The 26,715-nt window shown below is 49.6% G+C and overlaps 2 protein-coding genes and 1 pseudogene across 2 annotated transcripts; 1 reads left to right on the top strand and 2 right to left on the bottom strand.

The window, feature by feature from the left end:
- Positions 1-7,844: 7,844 nt before the first annotated feature.
- Positions 7,845-8,675, top strand: LOC109781166 (polygalacturonase-like; annotated as a pseudogene).
- A 318-nt stretch (positions 8,676-8,993) lies between these two features.
- Positions 8,994-10,452, bottom strand: LOC109781159 (polygalacturonase ADPG2). Its single transcript, XM_020339760.4, has one exon. The coding sequence runs from the start codon at positions 10,337-10,339 to the stop codon at positions 9,107-9,109; it is 1,233 nt and encodes a 410-aa protein (XP_020195349.1). The 5' UTR covers positions 10,340-10,452; the 3' UTR covers positions 8,994-9,106.
- Positions 10,453-17,878: 7,426 nt separating this feature from the next.
- On the bottom strand, positions 17,879-19,337 carry LOC109781160 (polygalacturonase). The gene has a single exon (XM_020339761.3). The coding sequence runs from the start codon at positions 19,239-19,241 to the stop codon at positions 17,988-17,990; it is 1,254 nt and encodes a 417-aa protein (XP_020195350.1). The 5' UTR covers positions 19,242-19,337; the 3' UTR covers positions 17,879-17,987.
- Positions 19,338-26,715: the final 7,378 nt, after the last annotated feature.

Consider the following 26,715-nt stretch of genomic DNA (forward strand, 5'->3'; position numbering starts at 1 on the left):
ATTAGCAAGTCGGGGAGGCGTCATTGCGTCGTCATTAAGCAAAGGTGAACCAAGACGAGACCAAGAGCCCGAGGCTCGCCTCAACAGAGCAGGGGCATGAGCATGCATAGAGCAGGCCAGAGACCACACGTAGGACAGCCGAAGAGAAACACCTGAAGAAGAACACACCACCCTCGGTCCTGAGCAGGCCGCCCCACCACGACCAACCCATGGAGCGTGCAAACGGGATCCAAAGTTCTTCCAGGCGACGCCCCAAAGAGGGAAGCGACGATGCCGACACCGTCGCCCGACCCGACTGGGTCTTAGGCTTTCACCCAAAGAACTGGATCCAAGGGTGCATGAAGGGTGGACTCCACGACGGCGCCTCCAAGAAGGTGAAACGACGTCCACAGACGCCGACGCCGTCGGCCGGCAAGAGCGCGGCAAGCTTTCGCCCGGAGCAACACCCACACCCACACCCCCACACATAGCACCTCCGCTGACCCGCACACCTCCCACGAAACCATCGCGCCATGACCAAGCAGGAGCCACCTCCTCGCCGCCGGCCAGACGCCGACGAGCCAAACACGGTCGAAACAGGCCAGATCCAGCAACCCACTGCTGCTACAGCGCCACAGAAGAGCCCCGAACAGGGAGGGAGGGCCGCCACCCCACCCCAACTCGTCGGACGAGCTACCAGATCGACAACCGACCGGCCGAAGCCCCAGCCTGAACCACCACGGCACCTAACCGGAGAAGACGCTGTAGGAGGCCTCCAGGACGCGCAACAGAGGAGCCGAGCCTCCCTCCACCGCCCACGCCAGCCGCCGCCTGCGGATCCCAGATCGGATCGGGACCGAACAGGCCCGACGACTGCGACCTCGCGCACCGCGATGGTGCGCCCACCACCGCGACCAGACGCCACGACGCACGCCGAAGACTGCCTCCGCCGCGAGCAAGGACGCTGCCCTGGAGCCGAACGCCGGACAGCCGCCACCCCCACGCGAGATCCCCTCCTCCCGAGTGAGCAGCGGCCAGAGAGCACCGCGCCGCCGCCGGCTCCGCGCAGGCTTTGCCTGCCGGAGGTCACCGGCGACGGCGAGGAGGAGAGGGGCTGGTGAGGGGAGGCTGCGGGAGGAGCGGGGGTCGCCGCCCGTGTCGCCCCGGGGAGGGAGCGGCGCGGGGGCTGGTCCCGTCGTATCACTAGTTCAAATATGGTGTGGGTTTTTGCAATGTGCACTGCCATTTCACAATATTTCAAGCCAAACTAGGAAAATAAATGAACGGGCTGCATAAAAATATGGAGCATACGGCACAAATCAGAGAGATATACAGTTTGGAGTGCAGACAGGTAAGCCTCCCTCCGCACAAGCTCAAGACAGCAAATTTAGGTTTATGGCCTGCAGTGCACGCCGCATGCGCACCAAGCAGCTACTACCGGGCTGATCAGGTTCTAGGTGGACGTCACCGGCGAGGCCACCCACCATCATGAGTACCGCTTATAAATTCCATATCAAATCAACTCCTCGCACGACCGGACTTGTGGTTAATTGCTTCTTCTGCTGGCCTGATCGACTAGCTATCTAACTCACCACTTGTGTTAATTTATGTTGCTAGCTAGCTAACCCATCGATCGATTTTCTTGAGAAAGATCAATTGGGGGTCGATCGAGAGACAAAATTCAATTGAGCTAGTATATAATCCTGAACTGTCGTTCAGCAGGACAGACACGGCCGAACTATAATTCTTAATAACCAGTTAAAATCAGATATATAAGTCCTTATAATTTTCCATTAGATTTTTCAAATAATAGTACCAACAGATCGATCCACATACATATACAATTAAGTGAGAGATTGATCCACATGATTATACCACTATATGAGCATCTACCCGGTTGGTTTAGCTAGCTGACCGTAGGCAAGGGAGCTAATGCTAACTGTAGGAAATGCACACGCGCCCACCTGACCACAATATGTTTAACCAACTTCTAACGGCACAAGAGTACTTAATATAAAATACAACATAGCACAAGTCCACCACATACTCCTCCTCCACCTTCTATAGACTTAAGTAAATTAAGTCAAAGTCCAATTGCCCACTTCTATCACCCTGCAGTGGCCGGGTGCCGGAAATGCAAGTGTGGAGTTGCCCATGTAATACTTTCGCGATTGTGGATGCAAGATGATACTCGAATCATACTCGCAAACAACACAGCGACCTGTTTCAAAAATAAGAGATGAACAAGATAAAGATCAGGTTGTAATTCCTTTCATCTTTTAACATGATAATTAGTTCGCGACTTAGGATCGAGCCTGAAGTTGAGAAGTTCCGAATTATTTCATGTTGTCAATATATTTATACCCTAACCATCGAAGTTGATACAAGAGTTGAATTACTCTTGCTGATAAGAGCTTACCGGGATATTCGTGGTAATCCGGTATGGGACAACAGAAAGGCTTTTTTGATTCTTCAAGTCTCTCATCTGGTAGGTTCCAGAATTCAGCGAAGAACAACTTCCATGATGATCCACCATCTGAGCTAGCCAAAAAATTGGCATGGTAAACATCCGTGTGGCTATAGTTTCTTTTTCTCGTCACTCCACAGATGACACCGAGCTTGTATAGTGGTCCCTAGAAAAAGCAAGAAGCTGAAAAATAAGCATCTTGGCAAGTACGTCTCCGATACATATCGGGGAATACGGCAAAACCAATTTAATGATTTTAATTCAGAGACAATATGAGATGCCTCCCTGATACGTGGTGGACACGGTCTAGCCAAGGTAGAGCAAAATGGAAACTGGAATTTTATTTTGTGATCAGATTGCAGATTCAGTATAAAAAATGTAAAAAAAAGAGAGAGAAAACTACACAGCAACACAATTTCCTAAATAACACATTAAATGCATATAGTCCTCCTCAGTTCACATTGGGAAAACATAGCTAGCTGCAGTAGTTAAATGGACAGGACAGAAGTATGTACATACCAGGGGATCACTGTAGCCATATTCAATCAATACAAGTTCCAACACTCTGCGAAAATTAGCTTGCCGAGACCTGAATGAAAGCCTCTTTCCGGACAGTGATGCCAATGCTGTTTTTTGGCTTGGCATGCTGTTTAATCGCTCGAAAGCAGCTGATTTGTCCATATCATGAGCACATCGTCGTTGCACTGGTGCGGTTGTTTCCTGGAGTAGAGCCATCTTGAGCCCCTCAAAAGCAGAATCTGGATTTCCATGGGCCCTAGAAAGGCAGTACATGTCGTATAATTGTCGAATGGACGCGCTTTCGAGGAATGCCCCAAAGGCAGCAGGCTGGGGGTGTTTTGCGGCCAGTGCCACATCACACATATCGGATAGGTCCAATATTGGTTGGTCCAAGCGACTTCTGCAAAGCAGTGTCACGGCATCTTGCTCATTTGTTGAGGGGGATCTGCAGAGGTAGGAAACCAGGCCGTCGATTGAACGGGATTCAACACGGTGCATGGAGTCGGTGTCGAGAATATCTGCTGCGCCAACCTTGAATGCGACATCCTTGGAGAGCGGGAAGACAGCATCATACCAGATTGTGTTGATGACAATATTGGACACAGGATCCAACGGTCCATAGCAGTGACCGGCTGTTACCAGCGAGTGGAGCAGGTGGCCGTCGCGTAGAGCATGAACCGGTAGCATAGCAATAGCCTTGAGATAAACCCCATGGATGATATCAAGGAGTTGGAACTTGAGAAACGGCAGGAAATCAGGGCTCTCCAAGGTCTCTGAGAAAACTCTCGGTGGCCGATTAGTCTCCTCCCATGGTGGATAGGGAACATACTTAACATGTTGGTTGTGTTTCCCGACAAATCGGTATAAGTCAGACGATATGAGGTGAAAGTGGTTGTGGCGACACGATCCTTTGAGATGTGAGTTGTGGCGAAATCATCATTTCCGATGGAGGCGATCATGGTGAGGCCGCCGCCGCTGTCCTGAAAAATACCGGGAGTAGGAGGAGGGGGGCATGGCGGCGCTGTCGACCACGGATGGCGCAGCATCTCGCAGACCTTGTAGACGCAGTCAGCGGTGAGCTAGCCCCCTCGGCGTAGATCTTCTAGGACGGGCTCGGCCAGGAAACGACTGTAAGTCGATGTCATTAGACGCAAGAGTTCGGACGCAGAACTCCGTGGGTAGCCCGCCTCCTCCAATGCTGTCTTGGTCCTCATAGAATCTGGGAGGAGCAGCTCAGGATGATTATTAGGGCCAAAAATATGGAGTTGAACGGCCTCGATGGCGACGCGGAGGTCGTAGCCGGCTTTGTGGATCGAGTACAAGGAAGGCTTGAGGCACGGCGAGGTGCCGAAAATAGGTGACCACGAAACAGGTTAGAGCCTCCCACGAGCTGCGAGCGCCGTCGGCGAAGGTGGTCTTGTTCCTGGTTTGCTCTATCGTTGCGTGGTCCACGTGACGAAACATGTAGGGCTTGGCGTGGGCGAAGGCGTCGATGGTGGTGAAGAGGATGTTGGTGACGGGGTCGGCGAGGCCGCGATCTTTGATGCAGCAGGCGAGGTAGGGGATCTGCGCGATGGGGAGGCGGCGGGCGGCCTCGACGTAGTACCCGGCGAGCACGTCGAAGTACTCCGGCGCGAAAGGATCGGCAGGCACGGGAGACCGCGGCCCCTCCCACGCGAAGGAGGGAGGGTAGCCGGCGGCGGCGGCGGCGGCGGCAGGATACGAGTCATACGACATGATTCGAGTTCGACTTGGTGGTGGTGGCGATCTGGCGATTCTCCTCTTTGATTCGAGGAAGCTTGCGACATATACGTATCACCTGCCGCCGTTAGGAACCTCCCTTCGACCACCACATGGGCCCGGCCCATCTACGAACCACTAAACGCCACGTGCTGGCTTGGATCACGAGCCGGCACTAGCTTCTCCGTTTTCAGCACCACTTCCTCTCTCCCTTGATCCCTTCCTTTCATGCCGCAGCTTCTATCTGATTTGCCTTTTTCTTTGTTGCCTTGCTAAGAACAACTCTAGCCAAACCATAAAAAATCAAAAAGTCTAACGCCCACACGTGTGGGCGTCTGGCAACTCGCCCACACGAATGGATCCTCGTCCAACCAATTCTGCACGAATCTTGGCGCGTTCTAACAGTTTTTGTGTGCCACGTAGGACTAAGCTGGTGTGTGGGCATTCATCCGGTCGCCCACACGTCTTTTTTTCACCACACGGGGGGCTGGTGTGTGGGCGTTTAGCAATTCGCCCACACACTAGTTTCATGCACGCAGAGGGGGCTGGTGTGTGGGCGTTTATCACTTCGCCCACACCCAAATCTGGCAGTTGCAGGTACATGGCAACTGTCCTAGCTCTGCTTGTAAGCAGATGGCAACTCTTTTTACCCGAGTTGCCATGTGTTTTTGCATGGTACATGGCAACTGCCGTAGCGTGCACGTAAGCAGATGGCAACTCTTTTTTTACATGGCAACTGCCCTAGCGTGCTTGTGAGGACTTGTCAACTCTCTCTTTTACCCGAACATGTTTTTTTGCTATGCCTTTTTGTAGTGCTACATGGCAACTGCCTGGTGTTTAGTGGGTGGCAACTCCTAAAGTTTTGATATCATGGCAACTGCAGTAGATCAGACCATACATGTCAACTGCAGTTGAGCAACCATGGCAACTGTAGTTGTCCGACATGGCAACCGAAGTTCAGCGACATGGCAACTGCAGTTAAACGAACATGGACGAGGGTCTGGAGCATGGCAACTGCGGGACGCGCGGTGACTGTCACGCGGGCGTGCGGGACCACGAGGTACGAAGCCTGACGTACGGGGCGTGTGGGCGTTATCTATTTCGCCCACACGCACGCTTGTGAGAGGGATCGGGAGGGAAAAAAAGAGGTGTGTGGGCATTACTTTTTTTGCCCACACGTGGGTGTGTGGGATGTTCCTCTTATACACCACACAAAATGTGTGGGCAGCCCCCTAAACGCCCACACGTGTGGCACTTATCGGCGTCCTAAAAAATAGAGAATGATCTGGCCGAGTAATCCTTTAGTGGAGTATATCTACTCCGCTAAGTTTTGACCGAATCTAACTGATCCCCTAAATATAAAGGAGTAATTTTTTTTCATTTGCATTTCCTTTTTGGCCATCTGAACATTTTTCCTTGCTCTTTATTTCATTGAATGACATCTTCGTTACAAAATTCACCAATTCTTCACTACAAGAACACAACCAAAGAAAACAATAACCACAATTAGACACTTCAATAGATATCCAACTTTCATAACTGCTCTCACTAGTTGGATTAATATTTTCTCTATGTCTTCATTGTTGATTCTCTCTATTGGCTTCTCGAGCTTGCACACTTCTTTCTTTTCCGGTTCCGACGGGTTCAATATTACGTCGCATCTAATCTCATCTTTAGTCTCCACTCTAGCAAGTAGAGCACGAACATCTACCAAATTTCTCGCTATCAATAGGTCGATGTAATCTTCTACCCAATACGGAAACTAGCATCCATCCTACACACCAATTTGAGCAAACAGTGAGCTACAAATTACGCCTAATCCGATGAACAACGGAATCAAAACTTGCACTCACCCCATCTTTTTTGCACTTGAAGAACACCCATCCGGTGTGTTCCGGCGTGGTCGAAACTCGGTGCAGCACCTGCTGCGGGTAGTTGTCGCACTTTTCATGACCGGCCAGGGGGAGCCCACGAGCTGATGGGCTAGTGCCGAGCTTGGCCGACGGCCGGGCGTGTCTTTGCCAGCAAACAACCAATGAGTGAGATCCGAGAGGCTAGGGGAGGAGGCCATACCTTCATGCGGTAGAGGCATTGCCGGGGCCGTGCGGTTTGGTACTCAGCCAATCCATGACAAAGGCGTAGTTGTCGGCGGCCGGATGCGCCAAATCCGGCGGAGGCGGCGGCAACCCTAGATCTGCCAATTCTACGCCGACGACAGTGCGAGAGAGGCTCAAATCCGGGTGGGCGAGGACCGCGGCATGGCCTACGGAGCATCTGCGGTGGCGGGTGGTGGCCGGCTGGGGCGGGAAAGTTGGCGCCTCCGTAGATGCGGCTCGGGAGTGGGGTGGGTGAGACAGTGTGGGAGAGGGGATTTTTTACTCCAAACGATAACGGCCGAGTAAATATAGGCGCCGGATAGGATGAGGATTAAAATTTGTCCTCCTCTATTCGGTTTAGGAATTCGGCTAGGTGTGGCATAAGGAAGTAAAACCGAAATTATCCTGCTCTATAGCCGGATAGGGGATTGGCTAGAGTTGACCTAACAATTGTATTTCTTTCTGCCGCATGCACCATTTTACCGCAAATATCCAGGCCGCCATATGCGTTAAACGTGCAAATGAACCCAGTGTTGAGGGTTGACACGTCCAATGCACTGGTGGTGTGCGAATGATCTGCCAGTTCGTGCGTTTGGCAAAATGCTGTTAGTTTGGTGTGCTTGCAAGAGACCACAAGATGTCAGTGTTTGATGCGAGTTTGGTTGCTGAAATCTGTGGCTCCAGTTTCTCTGAATTTGCCTTCTCTCCTTCTGAACTTGCGAGTGGCGGTCTTTTTGTTGGCTTGGACAGATGCTATTTTGGTCACCGCAGTCCAATGTCAGTATTACTTTTGGCAGAGAGAGAAAGAGGTAGCAGAAGCAGCGCACACGCATGGACATGGCTGCAGCATATCTGAAATATTTTTCTCGTGCAAAACCTGCCAACGGATCTTCAAGTTGGCGCACCCTTTTCACCTGGCCTAGCCTGGATATCGGGCATGCACACAGCATGGTGATGTCGCGTTCGGCCGGAGCTCGCTCAACAGCTCCACCGAGAAGAATGTTTTCGTCGTAGACAACTACGGTGCCCGTGGGACGGGAAGCATGATGACACGCAGACGCTGGCCAAGGGCCAAGGCATGGAATGCGGCGTGCTCCTCTTCCCGGCCGGCCGTGCTGCTCGTTCCAAGGGGAAGGAGCTATCTTCTCATGTCCATTACATTCTTAGGGCCATGCAAATACAGCGTCACCTTCATGGTGAAGGGCACACTGGTGGCTCCTCGGAGCAGATCCGCCTGGAACGAGAACAACATGAGGCACTGGATCGTGATCGAACACGTCACTAATCACTAGCGTCACCATCACCGGCGGCGGCACCATCAATGGCAACGGAGACATTTGGTGGAAGAACTCGTGCAAGACTAACAAGGCTTTCCCATGCACTGCGGCCCCTACAGCTCTTACGTGTCACCAGTGTGACAATCTAACAGTGGAGAACCTGAAAGTTATAGACAGCCAACAAATTCATACTATCTCTGTGGAAAACTGCAACAATGTCAATTTGGCGTGTCTATCCATCACGGCGCCCGGCACGAGCCCGAACACCAATGGCATCCACATCATTCGTAGCGTAGACGTGCAAGTTAGAGACTGTGTCATCAAGACCGGGGATGACAGATGACTGCATGTCGATTCAGGATGGAACACACAATCTTCTTGTCACCAAAGTTCAGTCCGGGACATGGCATCAGCATCGGAAGCCTGGGAGATGACAACTCTGGAGCCGAGGTTTCAGGTATTACAATTGACCCGGTGTAATTATATGGAACGACCAATGGTGCCTGGATCAAGACATGGCAGGGAGGGAGTGGGTTCGCGAAGGATATCACGTTCCAGAACATGATCATGGACAACGTGCAAAACCTGATTTGTTAGGGTTTTGACCGGATAGTTAGGATATTGATGGAATGTTAGGAATGATCATGAACTATCCGGTCTCCCCACACACCCACAAAACATCCTAACATTCCTTTCTAGATCAGAATCTAGCTTGACATTAGAATTGCATCTGTCTATGCAAGTTTATCACCTGTTTTCAGACTTTCATTTGGTCATTTGTATTTCTTTCTGCTAATTTCAGAGAGGCATGTAAATATTTCATGGCATATTTTGCTATATATATATTTGCACACCAACTTCCTTTATATGGGAGAATTTACAATAATGTTCTAGTAAAACATACGAGAGAGTACATAGTTTGCATTATGTATTTGACTTGTTCTTTTGTACAACATTCTAGTTTTGACACAGCTGTATTTCTACAGGATACAACAAGAAGAACCTGTCCAATTTACACCACCTTCTAGCTAGTTTTGGAATTGGCAGGGTTGTGGAATAACGGTTCCTGATTTTTGCCATTTTGCATTCTGGCAAGTGCTTTCTGTGTCACCCTTGCCGCCCTCCATTTTCAGGTCGATATTCTCCAAGACAATACCAGAGCATGAGATGGTATTGCTGCAGCTAAGCTTGATGGCATCCTTGGAGACGGTTGTCCCTCTAATGTTCTTGAAGATGACATTGCTGACCTCCACCGCAGATCCATGACCTCTATTGCATGGCTTGGCGGAGTCGCAGTAGCTCTGGTCAATGATTATGGGGTTTTGCACGTTGTCCATGATCATGTTCTGGAACGTGATGCCCTTGGCGTACCCGCTCCCTCCCTGCCATGTCTTGATCCGGGCACCATTGGTGGTGCCGTATAATTGCACCGAGTCGATTGTGATGCCAGAGACCTCGGCTCTGGAGTTGTCGTCTCCTAAGCTCCCAACACTGATTCCATGCCCTGGACCACAAACAACTTTGCTGACATCAAGATTGTGGGCTCCATTCTCGATGGAGATGCAGTCGTCCCCGGTCTTGATGACGCAATCTTTGACTTGCACATCTTTGCTGCGGGTGATGTGGATGCCGTCGGTGTTGGGGCTGGTGCCGGGCGCCGTGATGGACAGGCGGGCCAACTGCACGGCGCTGCAGTCCTCAACAGAGAGATGGATCTGCTGGCTGTTTACAAGTTTAAGGTTCTCCACCTGCAGATTGTTGCACTGGTGAAACGTCAGAGCCGTCGGCGCCTTGGTGCACGGCAGAGCCTTGTTGACCTTGCATGAGTTCGTCCACCAGACGTCGCCGTTGCCATTGATCGTGCCGCCGCCGGAGACGGTGAGTCCGTTGACGCCTTGGATCAGGATCCAGCGACTTCTGTCGTTCTGGCTCCACGCCGACCTGCTCCGAGGAGCCGCCAGCGTCCCTTTGACCATGAAGACGACGCTGGACTTGCATGGGCCAGACAGGGTGACGGAGCTGAGCAGGTAGGTCTTGTCCTCGGGAACGAGCAGCACGGCCGGCCGGGAGGAGGAACACGCCGCGTTCCACGCCTTGGCCAGCGGCTGCACGTCGTCGTGCTTCCCGTCGCCACGGGCACCGTAGTTGTCGACGACGAACACATTCTGCTGAGTCTCGGCCGGCAACGGGCTGGCGCCGCTCATGCGTGAACTGGATAGCAAGAGCAACACGAGCAGTGCAGCCGCCATGAACGACGCCATGTGCAGCAGCAAGAGACAAAGGAAACGCAAAGCAGGAGTAGAAGTGCAAGTACGTGGCCTGGTTTGTAGCGTGGTGTTTGGTCGTAGGAGTAGGACTCGCTAAGAGAAGCGTACAAGTGATGAAGCCGATGGAGACGAAGTGCCGCCGGCGAGGAGTATTTATAGGCGGCATGCATGTGCATGTCGTTCGGGGTTGCTTGTGATGGAGAAGCTAGTTTAGTTAGCTTGGCAAGAGTTGGGCGTGGATGCATGTGTTGTGGAGTACGCAGAGCTGCAAACGCACGTCCATCCATCACCCGTGCTGACTGCGTGCACGAACGGTTCAGCCAGGTGTTGTGTGCATGGCCACTTGGCAACAAAGAAGGTAAACATGCTAGATTTGTCCGACTCGCAGGCTTTGCACGACAAAAATCTGAATCTTCACGTATATATACCCAATCCCCTGTACGTACGTAGTGCCCACGCCAACTTAGATATATCCATGGTTCTGAAGGCTCCCATGCGTTGTCCCAAAGGTATCACCGTACCAGGTGTAGTGCTGTTACATACAATAGTACTCACTCCGTCCGGATTTATCAGGCCCCATCGTATAATACATCAAACATTGACCAGCTATATATTTGACTAACGAAATATAAAATATGTGCCACAAAAAGTATAATGTTTGATTTATTCTAAATAGTTTTTTTCCAAGAAAATTACTGATCTATTCATCCTCAATCATGGCAGTACAATGAACACCAGAAATAATAAAAATTACATCTAGATCATAGACCACCTAGCGACGACTACAAACATTGAAGCGAGCGAACGCCCGTCATCGCCCCTCCCTCGCCGGAGCCGGGGAAAACTTGTTGTAGTAGACAATTAGGAAGTCGTCGTCCTAAGGCCCAATAGAACCAGCGCACCAGAATAGCAACCGCCGCTGATGAAGAGCGTACATCGGAAGGATCCCGCCTGAAGCCATACGAACGTAGACGGACGACGACCAGATCCAAGCAGACACACCTCCACACGTCCATTGATGATGCTAGACGCGCCACCAAGATGGGGGCTAGGCGGGGAGAACCTTATTTCATCTTCAGGGAGCCGCCATCATCTCGTCCTCTTGAGGAGGAAATAAACCCTAACAAAACTTGAAGAAACATCTAAAAAACGGAGCCCTCCCGCTGGCAAGGGCCGGGATCCACCCTGCTCCCATAGCCCTAAGGCCACCGGAGACGAGATGGACCGGCGGTAGTGCCGGCGGGAGGCAGAGAAACCCTAATCTCTTTTTTGGGGTAAGAAGTTTTCAATGGTATAATTTTTATGACATGGAGTAGTTTACATTTTATAGTAGTGCTATTAAACTGACGTTTGCCGGGAGGGGATGGCAAATCGAACATTTTTTTACGGCAATATATATTGTGGCGAGGGTGGAAAATTTACTTGGTGAAATCCTGATAAAAAACTGAACTGATGCGGAATTGTCATGCTTTCCAACTAAACTTGCCTTCATCAGCCAACATAAATTGCCATACAAATCCTCCGCAATTGCATGCTTCCCGGCTGACGTTCGCTAGTTAAGCCAGTCCTACATTTTATAAGTTAAATCTATGGTCAAATTTTAACCTAAAAGAGGGGCCTACCGATGGAGATGGTTGTGAGATATTGATTGAGTATAAATAGCATAATTATAAAAAAAATATCTAATAATGGAGGAGCGATGATGATGGCACGCCTTCAGCTCGCTTCAGTGCTTGTAGCGCCGCTAGGTGGTCTACAAATCTGAATGTAATTTTTATTATTTTCGGTCTTCGTTGTACTGCCACAATTGAAGATGAATAGATCAAAAAAATTGCATAATTATTAAAAATTCATTTATGGTTTTATATTAAGGTGAACTTTACCAAAAAAGGCTTTTGCCCCGCTTTATATATAAAAGCAACGACCCTCATACATCCGAACCATACAACATGACACCCAAACACACACACCCAAAGTAAGATACAAAGGTGTCGGAGATCAGCTAAGCCAACTCGAAGTAAACAATAGATGTACAAGAAGCATCACTACGAAGATGACGGAGCCCTCTACCAAGAGCAAGCTATCGTGAAGAACGTGGGTGCCCGCCGACGAACTGTGAGCTCCTAGGTAGTGCCTTCAGGAAGGAAACGACACTAGAGCGCCGCCACCACCCGATCCAAAGGATCAAGATTTTCATCCGGAGAATCAGGAGAGACCGTGACGAAGCCTACAAGAAAGGGACAATGCCCACGGTCGCTACCACCAGCGGCCTAACCACGGTCATACAAGGATTTCACCCCGACATACCACTCCACGTCCAACCAGGGTGCGCCCGGTCGAAGAGCGCTACCGCACCACCACCACGGTTCGCCGAGCCTGAGCCACCCTGCCGCCCACGCGACCAAGGTCACCAGTCCGCACCCGAGCTGCGAGCTCCACCCACGAACATCGCAACTTCCACCAAAGAGTTGCCGCACTACGACCCGACACCCCCATTAGCCGCCCAAAGGAGCGAATCTCCACCCCAGCAGACCGCTACCATAGTTGGCGCCGCCAACACCGACACGCCTCGACGGATGGAGCCGGAGGCAACCAGACCAGGGGAAAGAGGAGGTGGCGGAGTGGTTCGAGACCTCGATCGGCACATTCCCACACTAGTGACAGGTAGGTAGACCACCATCCCTCCTGCCAGCCTCCTCACATTACCCCTTGCAACGCCCCACCACGGCCTCCAGGTCAGATCAGCAAGGAGAACGTCGGACACCCACCCAGCGATGAGGGCGCCGGGACGGTCAAAATCCGTCCCAGAGACGACCATAGGAGGTGCCATGCTGGGCCTTGCACACCGGCCACCGGCAGCCACAGCAGACGCGCCTGGGGCCCGTCGACAAGACAACCTGCCCTGGACGCGCACATGCCCGCGAAGCCCACCATGTTGCCGCCATGCGCACGCGACCCCGCCGCCACGCCCCTCGCCAGCACACCGCCAGGCAAAAGGATGAAGTGCCCCACCACCAAAGATGCCTGCGGGCTTTGCCCTTTAGAGCGCCCCGGTGGCAGCGAGGAGGGAAGGAGGGGAGGAAGGGGGACCGAGGGCCGGCGGCTAGGGATTTTCCCCAGTCGCTCGTGGGAGCGACGTGGGTGGGGGGAGGTGGGGGGGGAGTCCTTTCAGTCTAACACTTCTCAAATTGTATGTTGACTCCAAGGTGGACTTCTATTCATGCATGACTGTATATTGAGATAGCAGCACTGGTAGAAAATGGGCCTTTAGTCCCGGTTCGCAAAGGCCTTTAGTCCCGGCTGTGCAACCGGGACTAAATATGCGCGACTAAAGACCCCCCCCCCCTTTAGTCGCGCCTCTACGAACCGCGACTAAAGGCTTTAGTCCCGGTTCTCGTGGCTAACCGGGACTAAAGGCCCGTCCACGTGGGCGCCAGGGGTCCGTCGGGGCGGAGGACCTTTAGTCCCGGTTCTCGTGGCTAATCGGGACTAAAGGCCTCCTCTGCAGGTTTAGGGTTTTAGCCCCCCTAAACCTGGTTTCTTTGCGAATTTTTTTAATTTTTTTAATTTTCAAATTTCTGAATTATTTTAACCTCTAATCTCTAATCACCATCCCTCATCACTGCTCAATTTATCCTCTAATCTCTAATCACCCCTCATCATTCCAAATCATCTAACTTCCCGGACGGTCACCCATCCTCTCACTACTCCAGCCTGAGCACGCTTAACTTCCGGGTTCTATTCTCCCTCGTTTCCAAGTCTGCACTTGTTGTTTTCCTGACAATAGTAGGATGTCAATTCTATTAACCCTCAGGAATTTAGCTTGAGCACGAAGTGACACATTTCTCTGTTTGAGTTTGAAACTATTGTTTAAAAAACAATAATTATTTAGTAACACTAATATTTCTGGAATAATTAGTTTGACCATTGTTTGACCACTGTTTGACCACAGTTTGACCAGATTTGACCAAAGTTTTAAAAAAACTGAAATAATTATTTAGTAACACTAATATTCTAGAATAATTAGTTTGACCATTGTTTGACCACAGTTTGACCATAATTTGAAATTTTTTGAATTTTTTTTGCCTCTCCAGATCTTAAAAGCCCCGTATCTTTTTTTCTGTTAGGTTTTTGAGGATTTTGAAAATGTTTAACGGGGTTCCCCCGCTTAAATTCGGATGTAACTTTTCGAGTAGATGATTTTTCATATAAAAAACTTTTTCATCCGAGTTCGTATGCAAAAGTTATGCCCATTTTAAGAAATTCCAGAGAGATTTTGCAAATAAAGTCGAAATTCATATTTGTTAATTTTCCCAACAACTAGACCACATATCACATGGGAAACTTATTTTATTTTATTTTTTTGACATTTCCATCATTTCCATCATTTCCTTTTGTTTTTTCGAAAACTGAAAAGGCGATGGGGGGGGGGGGGGGGGGGGGTAGAGTTTGAAAATGAGGCCTCAAATCCCATTAGTCGCGGTTGGCCAGACCTTTAGTCCCGGTTGGTCTGGCCAACCGCGACTAAAGGCCTTCGGGCCAGCCTGAGGACCTTTAGTCCCGGTTGGCCAGGCCAACCGGGACTAAAGCTCCTCCCGTCCGCCAGCTGTCGACCGAGCGCGCTGGGCCCAGATAGTTGGTCGCGGGTCTCCTCCCGAACCGCGACTAAAGACCCCTTTGGTCGCGGTTCGATTATTTTGGGGACTAATGGGGGCGTATGGAAGCCTCTTTTTCTACTAGTGCAGGTTTGCTTCCTGCAAAAAGAAAAAAGAAAAAAGAAAGAAAGAGATAACGTGTTTGCATATCGAGAAAAGTGAACTAGTGTAGATCATCTGCCGTGACTTGTACAATTAGCCGAGGTAATCCATTAGCTATCGTGTAGCCCATGCTAATTAACAGGGGAAAGACTATTCATCTTGGACCGCCATGCACGCATGAGGGCAACCGAGTGACGTACGTTGTCGAGCCCGCGAAGTTCAAACTACTGAAACGTGCTAGCTGCACGCTACGTACGTGGACGTTCCTACACGCATATACCACTCTTACACGCATTATCCACACGTGGGATCGTGTGTGCCCACAGAAATCTAACACCGCAGGCTTCACGTACGTAAGTTTCGCCACGAATGGCACGCCACGCGCTGGGTTACGCTGAACACTCCCCCAAAGGCCAAATTAAGCCCGACCACCCGCATCCAGATTCGTGCATGGCATGAAAGAAGAAGTGGGGCTGCGTACGTGCATGGTGCGTTCTTTCTCCCGTTCTAACGAGGCCGCAATTAATCCACGTACGACGAAAGACTGTACATTGCGACTAATGTATTCCAGTGTAGAAATTGACAAGTTTAGGGAAGAGAAGCCGAAATGCCACTCTTCTCTCTTACGTAGACGGTAATCCACGTCTGAGCCCATACTTAGATGCTTTCGAAGAACAGTAAGTTCAAGAAAAATAGCAACAACAAAAATACACAGCAAAGCACTCTTAAATTTTGTTGGTGTCCAAGACGCTTGTGTTTTCTAGGAGCGTACAGATTTTCATGCTCAAATGACATTCGAGAAACTCATGCCAAGAAAAATAAAATTGGGCTTAAATAATGCAGTTTTTCAAAGTTTCTTTGAGAGCCTTTTTTTTTGCCACGAACTCCTTGAATGTCCTAACACCATAAAACTTTGCAATCACTTTGCGCACTCAAGCATCTTGGATTCCAAAAAATGAAATCAAAGTATTGTTAATTTGTCATCTAGGGAATTTACCGTCCATGCATTGGTGTAGATGAACTCGGGCTCAGAATAGCCGCTCTCGGTTGTAGATTCCTTTTCTCATTGCTCATATTATGAGTTGTCTACCCTCCATGCATCATTGCCGTCATATGTCCCAACCCTCAATTAACTAAAATCACATGTTGCCCCTGGAAGATTAGTGGACTAAATGTTAAATCAATGCCATAATGATTTCAAAACACACAATATTCATAGTAAGAGTTCAATTTACTTTTCGTGAATCTCTATGTGTGTGCGCTTGCTTCCGTGTGCGTGCGTGTGTGTGTGTGCATGCGTGCGTGTGTGTCCTAGGTGCTCTCTCTTCTAGCACCGGTCTCTCTTGACTTCTCTCTACTTCATGGCTTTCGTTGTCGCCGGTGAGTAGGAGGGGTTGCCAGACCTCACATTCGGATAACATTGATATAGGATTTTAAGGCTCTATACCAGCTATGGTTCTGGCAACTTGTCGTGCGGCTTTGGCAACAACAACGGGAGAGGTGAATAAGTGTGCTCTGGATCAATAACAGTCGCGGTGTTTCCCCTTTGAGTGAAGGTGGTATGGCGGTGGTAGCCTTTTGTTGTGGATTTTTATCCTCTGGCTCTGCTGTTCTGGCGGCACTCTGGGACCGTTCCAAAACTCGAGTTTGTATGGAGCCAACGACCTTTGAAGATAACTGGCTTCAGAGGGACATGCCCTTTGAAGTAAAGGAGTTGGCATCGAACACCGAGAGCAAGAGTAGCACGAGCAGGGGTGCCAAGAAGAGCCTCGTTGCCATTTTGCATTCTGGCATGTACTCCCATGCCACCCTTACCAACCTCCAATTTAAGGCCGATATTCTCTGAAGATTTCCTTGCTACAACTCAGCTTCATCCCATGTCATCCTCAAAAATGGTAGTCCCTCTAATATTCTTGAACACCACATTCAGCACCTCTATGGCTGATTCCTGGCTCTTGTATGGCTTCGCAGAGTCATTAGTTTTGATCAATTAGATTTTGCAGGTTATCCATGATATTATGGAATACAATATCCTTAGCATATCAACTGCCTCCCTGACATTTCTTGATCCAGGATCCGTTGGTCATGCCATATAATCATACAGTGTCAATGTAGATATAGAAAACATCGACTCTGGAGTTATCATCCCCTAAGATTCCAATGTTGGTGCCATGTCCCGGACCACAAACAACTTTGGTGTCATGAAGATTGTGAGTTCCGTTCTTGATGGACAAGCAGTCATTCCTCGTATTGATGAGACAATCTCTAACTTGCACATATTTGTTGTGGGTGATGGGGATAATGTCAGTTTTTGAGACAATCTCTAAGTTTGAGAAAATCTCTAACTTGCACATGTTCGTCTGGGTTTATTAGATTGATTTGATTCTTGCTAGTAGAGATCGTTAAATTACCAGTTTCCTGCTTCGAGTTCCAGTGGTGGCAAGATAGGCGGGCCATCGACATGTGCAGGATGAACAAGATAGCGCAATCCCCAAGGACTAGTCAGTAATTTCCATTTATTTTCTAGGGTTTCTTGTAGTGATGGTGTTCTATTAATATAGGACAATGCCTCATTCAAAACATCACAATAGCTTTGAAAAACGTTTACTCTTCCTAGATGTAAATATAAAAGCCCGGACTATAGGAAGAATTGACTTTACTACGTGATTGAAACTTGATTGCCAATGAGCATTTGAAGCCAAGAGTGTTAACCATTGTTCATTTCAACAAGAAAACACCGACCGGTAACACATTTCATATTCTTTGCATAGACCCCCAAAAGTAACTACAATGATGTATGCAAAAGTAGGATTCATTAATGAATTTCCATAGAAGCTTTATATTGTACATTATACATGGCTAAACTAGCTCATTTCCACTACAACTTAATTTTTTCCTTTACATGGTAGAGGAATAACATTTCCTGACTTCCTCCATTTTGCGTTCTGGCAGGTACTCTCGGTGTCACCCTTCCCACCCTCCAATTTAAGGTCGATGTTCTCTAAGGCAATGCCAGAACACGGGAGATTCTTGCTACAACTCAGCTTGATGGCATCCTTGGAAATGGTGGTCCCTTGAATATTCTTGAACGCCACATTCCGTACCTCTACCGCTGAGTTCTGGCCCTTGCATGGCTTGGCGGAGTCACAATAGTTTTGGTCAATGATAATTGGATTTTGCACATTATCCATGATCATATTCTGGAATACGATATCCTTAGCATATCCACTCCCTCCCTGCCATGTCTTGATCCGGGCTCCGTTGGTCGTGCCATACAATCGTACGGTGTCAATGTAAATACGGGATACCTCGGCTCTGGAGTTACCATCTCCTAAGCTTCCAATGCTGATGCCATGTCCCGGGCCACAAACAACTTTTGTGACATGAAGATCGTGAGTCCCATTCTCGATGGATATGCAGTCATCACCGGTCTTGACGAGACAATCTCTGACCTGCACATATTTGCTGTGGGTGATGTGGATGCCGTCGGTGTTTGGGCTGGTGCCAGGCGCGGTGATGGACAGCCGGGCCAAGTGCACGTTGCTGCAGTCCTGAACAGACACATGGATTTGCTGGCTGTTTACAAGTTTCAGGTTCTCCACCTTTAGATTATTGCAGAGGTGAAACGTCAAGGCCGTCGGAGCCCCCTTGCACGGCAGAGCCTTGTTGGTCTTGCACGAGTTGTTCCACCAGATCTCACCGTTGCCGTTGATGGTGCCGCCACCATTGACGGTGAGGCCGGTGATGCGCTGGAGGAAGATCCAGCGCCTCCTATCGTTGTCGGTCCACGCCGACATGCTCGGAGGAGCGATGAGCGTGCCCTTCACCTTGAAGACGATGCTGGATCTGCACGGGCCAGAGAGGGTGATGGCCTTGAGCAGGTAGGTCTTGCCCTTGGGGACGAGCAGCACGGCCGGCCGGGACGAGGAACACGCCGCGTTCCACGCCCTGGCCAGCGCCTGCGTGTCGTCGTGCTTTCCGTCACCACGGGCGCCGTAGTTGTCGAGGACGAACACATTCTTCTGGGTGGAGCTTTTGAGTGAGCTGCCGGTCTCTTGGACTGAGTTGGCCGTGGACACAGAGAGCAGGAGCAGCATGAGGAGTGGAGCACAGACGAGCCTCGTGGTGGTCGACGCCATTTTGGGAGAGATCTCAAAGGAATCGAGTTATGAGTGCTGGATGGATTGATGGAGGCGTAGTGACCACTTTCAATGTGTTTGATGGGAGAAGAAGGGTTGTTTGAGTAACGGATGGATGAAGACGAAGGGGCGCTGGCGAGGCGTATTTATAGATGCGGTGTTGGCTCTGAAGTTGGGCATGCAGTTCGATCGGTGAGTGGTTTGGTTGTGTGCGCATGCAGCGCTAGCTAGCTTGCTCTTGAACCGAACGTACATTGCATACATCACCATGCATACGTGCAGGTGCATGAGAAAAGGGTGCGAGAATAAGCATATTGTTGCATGCATGCATGCATGTTTGGCACGACAGAAATCCAACTCCATACCCATGCAGGTGTGTTTCTTCGTCTCTTCTACCTAGTGTGTAGTAGTGCACCGCAATCATCATTGGCCTTCTTTAGCTTTGATGATCGGCACTAAATTGAACATGACTCCTTCGAGAACACGAAAAGGCAGCCGCTTAATAATAATGGAAAGGTTAGTAGCGCCGTCCCTGCTGGCGCAAAGCGGTTGCCATCAGCAGGAGACTGACACGTCGCTTGCACGCACGGACGTACCTATACTTACTGATACAATGGAGCCATGATTAAGCGACGGACAAGCTTTTCTCGATCTGGACCTGGACTAGGTCAGCGGCGCCTACCTAATAACTCATCGAAGCCGTTCGATCCGTGCATGCATGTACCGTTACTTGGACGACTGGTACCAGTCCTTCTACATTATTTCGTTAATTAGCTATGAGCTGGCCTGATGATCAACCCTTGAAATTGTGTAATCGCCTCCGAGAAATTAGGGTGTTCTTTTTTTTTTTTGCGAGAATAAAGTTCAACGTGCTCCGTTGCAACATCTCAAACATATACACACACACACACACACGCATGCAATAGCAAAAATTGTGTATGCAATAAATTCTCAATGGTCATGGTAAATCAGTGCGGTAAACGTCATCACCGAGGGTCAATATTAAAAAATATCTTCATCGATCTTTCACTCAGCATTTAGACTACAACTTCCTGCAACATCACTACTGTTGCTGGACTGAGCACCGTCCAACGGACCATGCAGCATTTTAGTTCACCATTTGCAACATATCTTCCTACTAGTTGCAGCATCCATCTTGCTGGTTGAAGGATGTCATCTCATCGGACACAACATCTGCCCCTTGTTGATTGTAGCACGTGGTCCTACCGGTCACAACGTCCGCAATTGATGGTTAAAGCATTTAGTCAAAACACTTGTAGTGTCTGTTGTCCTTGCTTGCAACACTGTGTGCAACATTTTTTGTCGCCGATTGCAGCATCTAGTCGTGCCGCTCGTAAAACCACAACTATGCTGATGTTACTCGAGTGAGACAGTCTCAGTCGACTGAGTTCTATCCACGCCCATTTAAAATTATATGTTAGGGCACTGCTAGGCATCAGACTACTGATAGGTTGCATCTATCAGACTAGTCGCATGCCGTTAGATCGAAAGCAGAACGTACGTTCGATCTGCTGGTTTAGGACCCACTAAAACGAACCTGGGAATGGTTCCGTAAATCACGTGGATCCCTGATTACGCGGGATTTAACTGCCTTTATGCGTCAGTCCTTAGTTTTAGGAAACAAATTAAATCCTGCAGCTTGCTTCCTTGCCATATGCATTGGTCCATAGTTTTAGGAAACAAATCAAATCTGGCAACTTGCTTCCCTCCGATATGCATTGGTCCTCAGTTTTAGGAAACAAATCATATCCGGTAGCTTGCTTCCTTTTTTTTTATTTAGAAAAGGAGGATGACCCCCGGCCTCTGCATCTGGGCGATGCATACGGCCACTTTATTAATTATTCTCACAAGACCTTACAAAGTCATACAACAGTAAGACTAAAGCCGCCGTCTAAGCAACAAACTGTCGCTACACCTATCCAGTTGATGAAGGGGCGCAAATAGCCTGGGCCTAATACCAAACAGACATCGCAGCCAAGCCTAACATCTAAGACCCGAGACCCCAACCTAGCCACTTGCCGGGTCTGGGACACACACTGGTCCGGCGTGCTCTCAGAGGCCGCCGCCGCCAACTGCCACCGCTCCATCTTCAGAACTGTACTGATGCATCAACCTTGCTTGGTCCAGCTATCGTCGATGCCACCACGGCGCCCAACGACACCTCCTCCCTGCGCGCAAACAGCTGAACACGTCGCGGTCGCCACTGATACACCTCAGCGCCATGCTGCCAAGTACCACCAGCCGACACAACTTGAAGTCCTTGGAGGATCTGTCGTGCGTAGCACCTGCCGACCAGGCATGACCAAGCGTAGCACCTGTCGATCAGGCATGACTTGACATCTCCACCGAAGCTCCGTGCAAGACGAAGCCGCTCCACCTCCTGCCTCTGACTTCCAGCACTGCTCCACAAACGATGCTCCCAAAAGAGAAACGACACCGCAGTGCCGCCATCATCCGGTCTGGAACACCAGATCCTAGGGTTTCCCCCGGAGCAGTACGAGTGGGTCGACGGTAGTCACATGACGATGCCTTCATCAAGGTAACGACATGGAACGCCGCCATCCCCGCCGTCGGCTCGGTTTTCACCGGAAACTACGTCTCCCCGACTCGCAGCTGGTGCTAGATGACGGATCCCGAGATCTGAACACCCAGCCTTAGGTCGACCACCTCTGACGGAAGAGATGACCACCACCGCCGGCTGCACCGGTCAGAACAGATCTGAACGAAGGTGCCGCCGACGAGACCACCAGGCCCTCCACGCCGCCATCGCCGATCTGAAGGCAGCACGCACGCCATCGCAGCCAAGCCGGCCGCCGCCGACCGCAGCCGCCGCCGCCGCCCGAATGGCCATCGGCAACGCCCGCAGCCCTGGCCGCCGCCCGCGACTGGGCCGCCCGCCGCCAGGATGGGCCGGCCTCCCGCCGCCTGCTACAGCCATCCGCCGCGCCGCAGATCCCAGATCGGTCGCGCCACCACACGCCTTGGGGTCCGCCCCACCCCGGAGACGCGCGCGAGAGGAGATCCCCCGCCACCGCCGTCGGCCCCCGGGCTTAGCCCGGCGGCGTCCTCCGGCGGCGGCGGAGGGAGAGGAGGAGGGAGTTTGCGGCGGCGGCGGCTAGGTTTCTGGCTCCGCCCGAGTCGCCCTAGGGGGAGGACGACGCGGGCTCCTTATGAAGCAAAATTTGCATCTGACGCAAATAATACGTACATCCACCTTGTTTGTAATGTTGTGCATCACTTCGCTTCCTTTACTACATACTCCATTAGTTTATGTTTTCGTTCATTGAAGATTTTGCTTCAGCTGTAAATAAATTATGCTTCAATTTATTTGAGATTTTATGTCCTTTGTAACGTGAAATTTTGTTTCCAAAGCATCAGTATCTTGCTTCCATAAACTAGTGTATTTGTTTGAACCTGCTTCCATCGAAAAGGAAATTATTCCACATGTTTGAGAAGCATCACAATCTTGTTTCCATCGACTAGAGAATTGCTTCCAACCAAATATTATATTGCTTCCACTAAAGGGATTAAAAATCGAGTCATAATTACACATGATTCCAATTCAAACTAGGCAGTTGTTGCAAAGAAAGAGAAAAACACTACATTCAAATGGAGAGTATGCTTAAAGGCAAAGTCAAATTGCTTTCATGCATCAATCTTCACTAATTCAAATGTAGCCTAGCCATCATGTGATGGAAGTCATTGTCCAGGGTGCCGATGGGTACAAGCTGAGGTGCCCTTGCCCGAGTGCTTCGATCTTCATTGTGCCGTCCTCGAGGATCTATACCTCTTGATAGCCCGAACATTTGAACCATGGGGGTATTTCTATGAACTCGACTCGTCATCTTTGAAGTAGACACATCCAACCTTGATCCCCTAGCGCCCCCTTGTCGGCATACAAAGATGTGTGAGAGCACTTAAGCTAGGAAGCATGGCTAACACAAATAAAAGATTTGGTGCTATCACACACTAAAATAATGGAATTTTGATTTGAGAAATCTATATGCTTGACAGGCAAGATTTAGATGCACAATTTTAACGTTCATGAAACATTGTTATGTTGCGGCACTACATGTCTATAGTAGAAGCATATGGTAAAAATCAAGGAAGCATGATTAAGAAGGAACACTAATTTGTGCTATTCAACCGCTTGCTATTAATCAATTGAAGCATACTGTATAGGCCTAAGAAGCATATGTATTACAATGTGGAAGCACGAAAATAGTGCTCTGGATACAAAAGTAGTATTACTTTGAAGCATGGGCGTTTGAAAAAAAAATTCAATACGAATAAAATTTGTGGCCAACATAGGTAAGCATATTTGTGTCATGTACATACCAAATAGACATATACTCGTTGATGGTTTACTGATCCACTACATAATATACGGAACGAAATCAGCCCCAAAAAAGGGAATAAAGCAAAATATGCACACAGAGATATCAATCAATTCTCGAGAACATAAATATGTCTGGAAATCAACTGGCACTATATCTGGATGAGAGGACTCAATACCTAGGACAGATGAGGATGATGCCTGTGGGGAGGGACAAATCCTACAGACTTAGATGGCTGCTTTCCGAAGTGTCGCATATCAGACTCTTGAGCATACAATTTGTTTTGGCCTGTTTCATTGCTGTGTGTCAAAATATGTGAATTGAAGGAATAAATCGAGACATGAAGATGTCCGCCAAAATAGGTGCACGGAAGCAAGGCATTAGAACTAACAAGCTTATCTGTTATAAACACAGTATGTCAATTTGTAAGAAGCATGAATATATGACAGGTCAACATTAATCTTAGCCGGAAGCATGGAGCATTAACAATTAGGATCGCTGCCAATGCGAGGATGCATGCTTTGGGTTGCCTATATGCAAACTTAACCATTTTTTGTTGGTCAATGCAAGCAATTTTCTTGCCCAAAGAAGCACGAAAAAGTGCACTCGGTACATATGTACTGTCATTGGGAAGCATCGAAAATTGAAAAATGGAACAAAAACTAATAACCGGGTCGGCATATGTGTGTGATGTACCTACCCAGGTTTAGAAAAATAAAGATAATTTAGTGATCCAATACATACTGGACGGAAGAACTTCACAACCACAAACTGTGCATAAACCAACGTATTGACATCACGATATCAAGCAAAAATCAGAACACTATGTTAGGAATCACCTAGCACTGCAAGATTGAAAAGTACCAAGAGGAGAGACGACTCAAACCCTAGATCAAGGATGGGCCGCGTGGGAGAATCGTGCGATACGCCATACTGCTCCGACGAGCTGGACCGGAGGAAAGAACAGCAAGTGGAGCAGGGCCAATCCCGATGGAGATAAGCACGACGGCGAGGAAGGTTGCGAGCTCGTCGGTGAGCTAGCAGGGTCACGGTTAATGTCGGGCGCAGCGGCCGGATGGTATGACGCACAAGTGAGGCCGGAGGCCGTAGTGGGGCTGCGCAGAACCCTGGCGGAGAGAGACGGGTGCGAGGGCACTGGCGAGCAAGGCAAACAGCTTGGACGGGTGCGGCGAGATCGGAAACAGGGGCGCTTGAGTAGGGGCTGTTATAGGGCATCTCCAACGCTGGGCGCTTGGAGAGGCGCCAGGGATTTTTTCCTGCTGATATCCCGGTCGATGGGCAGTTGGAGCTGTTAAATCCTGGCATCGGACGCCAGCGGGCGCAAAAGGTTGCGTCGGACGCTTCCTTCCTTTTCTCCCTCGCATGCGCCGCATAGTCAGTTTAATTAGCGTACAATTAGCGTCCATGGTTAACATCTGACGTTGGAAGGTCAGGCTCTAGATTTTTCTAATTTAATACTATTATTTTGTTTCCTTCGTAAGCGCCTGGTCAGGCGCCTGGCATTGTAGATGCCTAATTAGGGATAGAAATTGATGACGGGGAATTATGGTTGCATGTGCGGCCAGCTTGGAGACGGAAATCTCAGCCGTGAGATTAAAAGAAGGATCAACGGATCACCAGCGGTCTGACGATGGCTTCCTTTCAGACTACTGATTTTTTCGACAAAGGGTGAATTTTATTATCTCAAGATAAAGTATCAAGAGGATACAAATATAATGAGCACATACCCGGCCTCTGCATAGGTAGGATGTACGCAGCCAACACTAACACACGCACACAAAAAACACGATCACAAATAGCAAAGTCATGCAAGACCAAAGCTATATGTAGACGAGGCCTCAAACCTAGGGAAAAAAACCTAGCTCGGATCCGCGATCCGCAAACTAAAACAATTACCATATCCGCACCAACCATCTTATGACATCACATAAACGCCGAGGTTCTTCAACGGCAATGCCTTCAGGAAGGGAGCGGCGCTCAATCGCCGCCGTCACCGGATACAACCAGCAAGGTCAGAATCTAAGTTTTCACCCTGAAGAACCAGTCCAAACATATCCGAGCAATCCCTTCAACAAGGTAACGACGAAAAACATCGCCATTGCCAGGTATAACCAACACATGTCGGACCTAGGCTTTCACCCCGGAGCTCAAGACCAGATGCTTGAGTAGCACCATCATCGACGTAACTTATGTGTTGTCGCCGCCACTTTCCCGCGATCCCGGCAGCTACATCGATGCGCGACCGCTGCCGCTGCACAACCACCCCTCTGCGTCAAATCGTCGTTCAAAGTTTGCATCTCCCTGCTGAACACAACCACCGGATCTGGAGAGAGCTAGCAACACTCGCGAAGACCTTTCGGTGGTCACCGCAATTTGCGGCGAGTCCGCCGCCGCTGGCAGGAGTGGCGTAGATGATGAAGCCGCTAGATCTGCTATTAATCCCCGCACCACGACCACCATCGGATCAGCCGGACAGTTCAGCACACCATGAGAGTCGTGCTTTCAGGGAACATGAAGTCAATAATAGGCCAAATCACGTATCCCAATGACAACATCACACGCAGGCCATCACAAAAATCATCTTGCACCACTTGGAGATGGTGAACGCCCCATGGCTGGCTTCATTGTGACTTTGTGAGACAACGGGGAGAGGACACAATCGTGTGTGCTTGCGGCCGTTGAAGGTCACCATATGGTGATCTGACTAGCCGCTTGGACACAGATGCCATCGCCAGGGAGAGTTAAAGAAGAAGAAGAAGAAAAAAGGGGGCAGGCCCTGCCGCCGGCGGCGGCGACGGCGGCAGGGAGGAGTACTGGAGGAGGCGGCGCTAGAGATCGGATGGGAAGCCGCCCGTGTCGCCCAATCGAGCGACGCGGGGGCGATTCGTTATTTGCGGGAGTTGTTTTTCAGACCACTGATAGTAAGTGTTTCCCTATATCTTAATGTTCACGTAAACTTAAGGTAGCTTGTGGTAGTACCTTCAAAATGCATCTATGTAGATTGTGCCAATTATTGCAACATGGAACATACTAACTTATATTGTTCCTCTCATAGTTAGGAATTGTTTGACTTAGTATGTTATTGATAACATATT

The sequence above is a fragment of the Aegilops tauschii genome, chromosome 5 (genome assembly GCF_002575655.3).
Source record: "Aegilops tauschii subsp. strangulata cultivar AL8/78 chromosome 5, Aet v6.0, whole genome shotgun sequence".
Classification (NCBI taxonomy): domain Eukaryota; kingdom Viridiplantae; phylum Streptophyta; class Magnoliopsida; order Poales; family Poaceae; genus Aegilops; species Aegilops tauschii.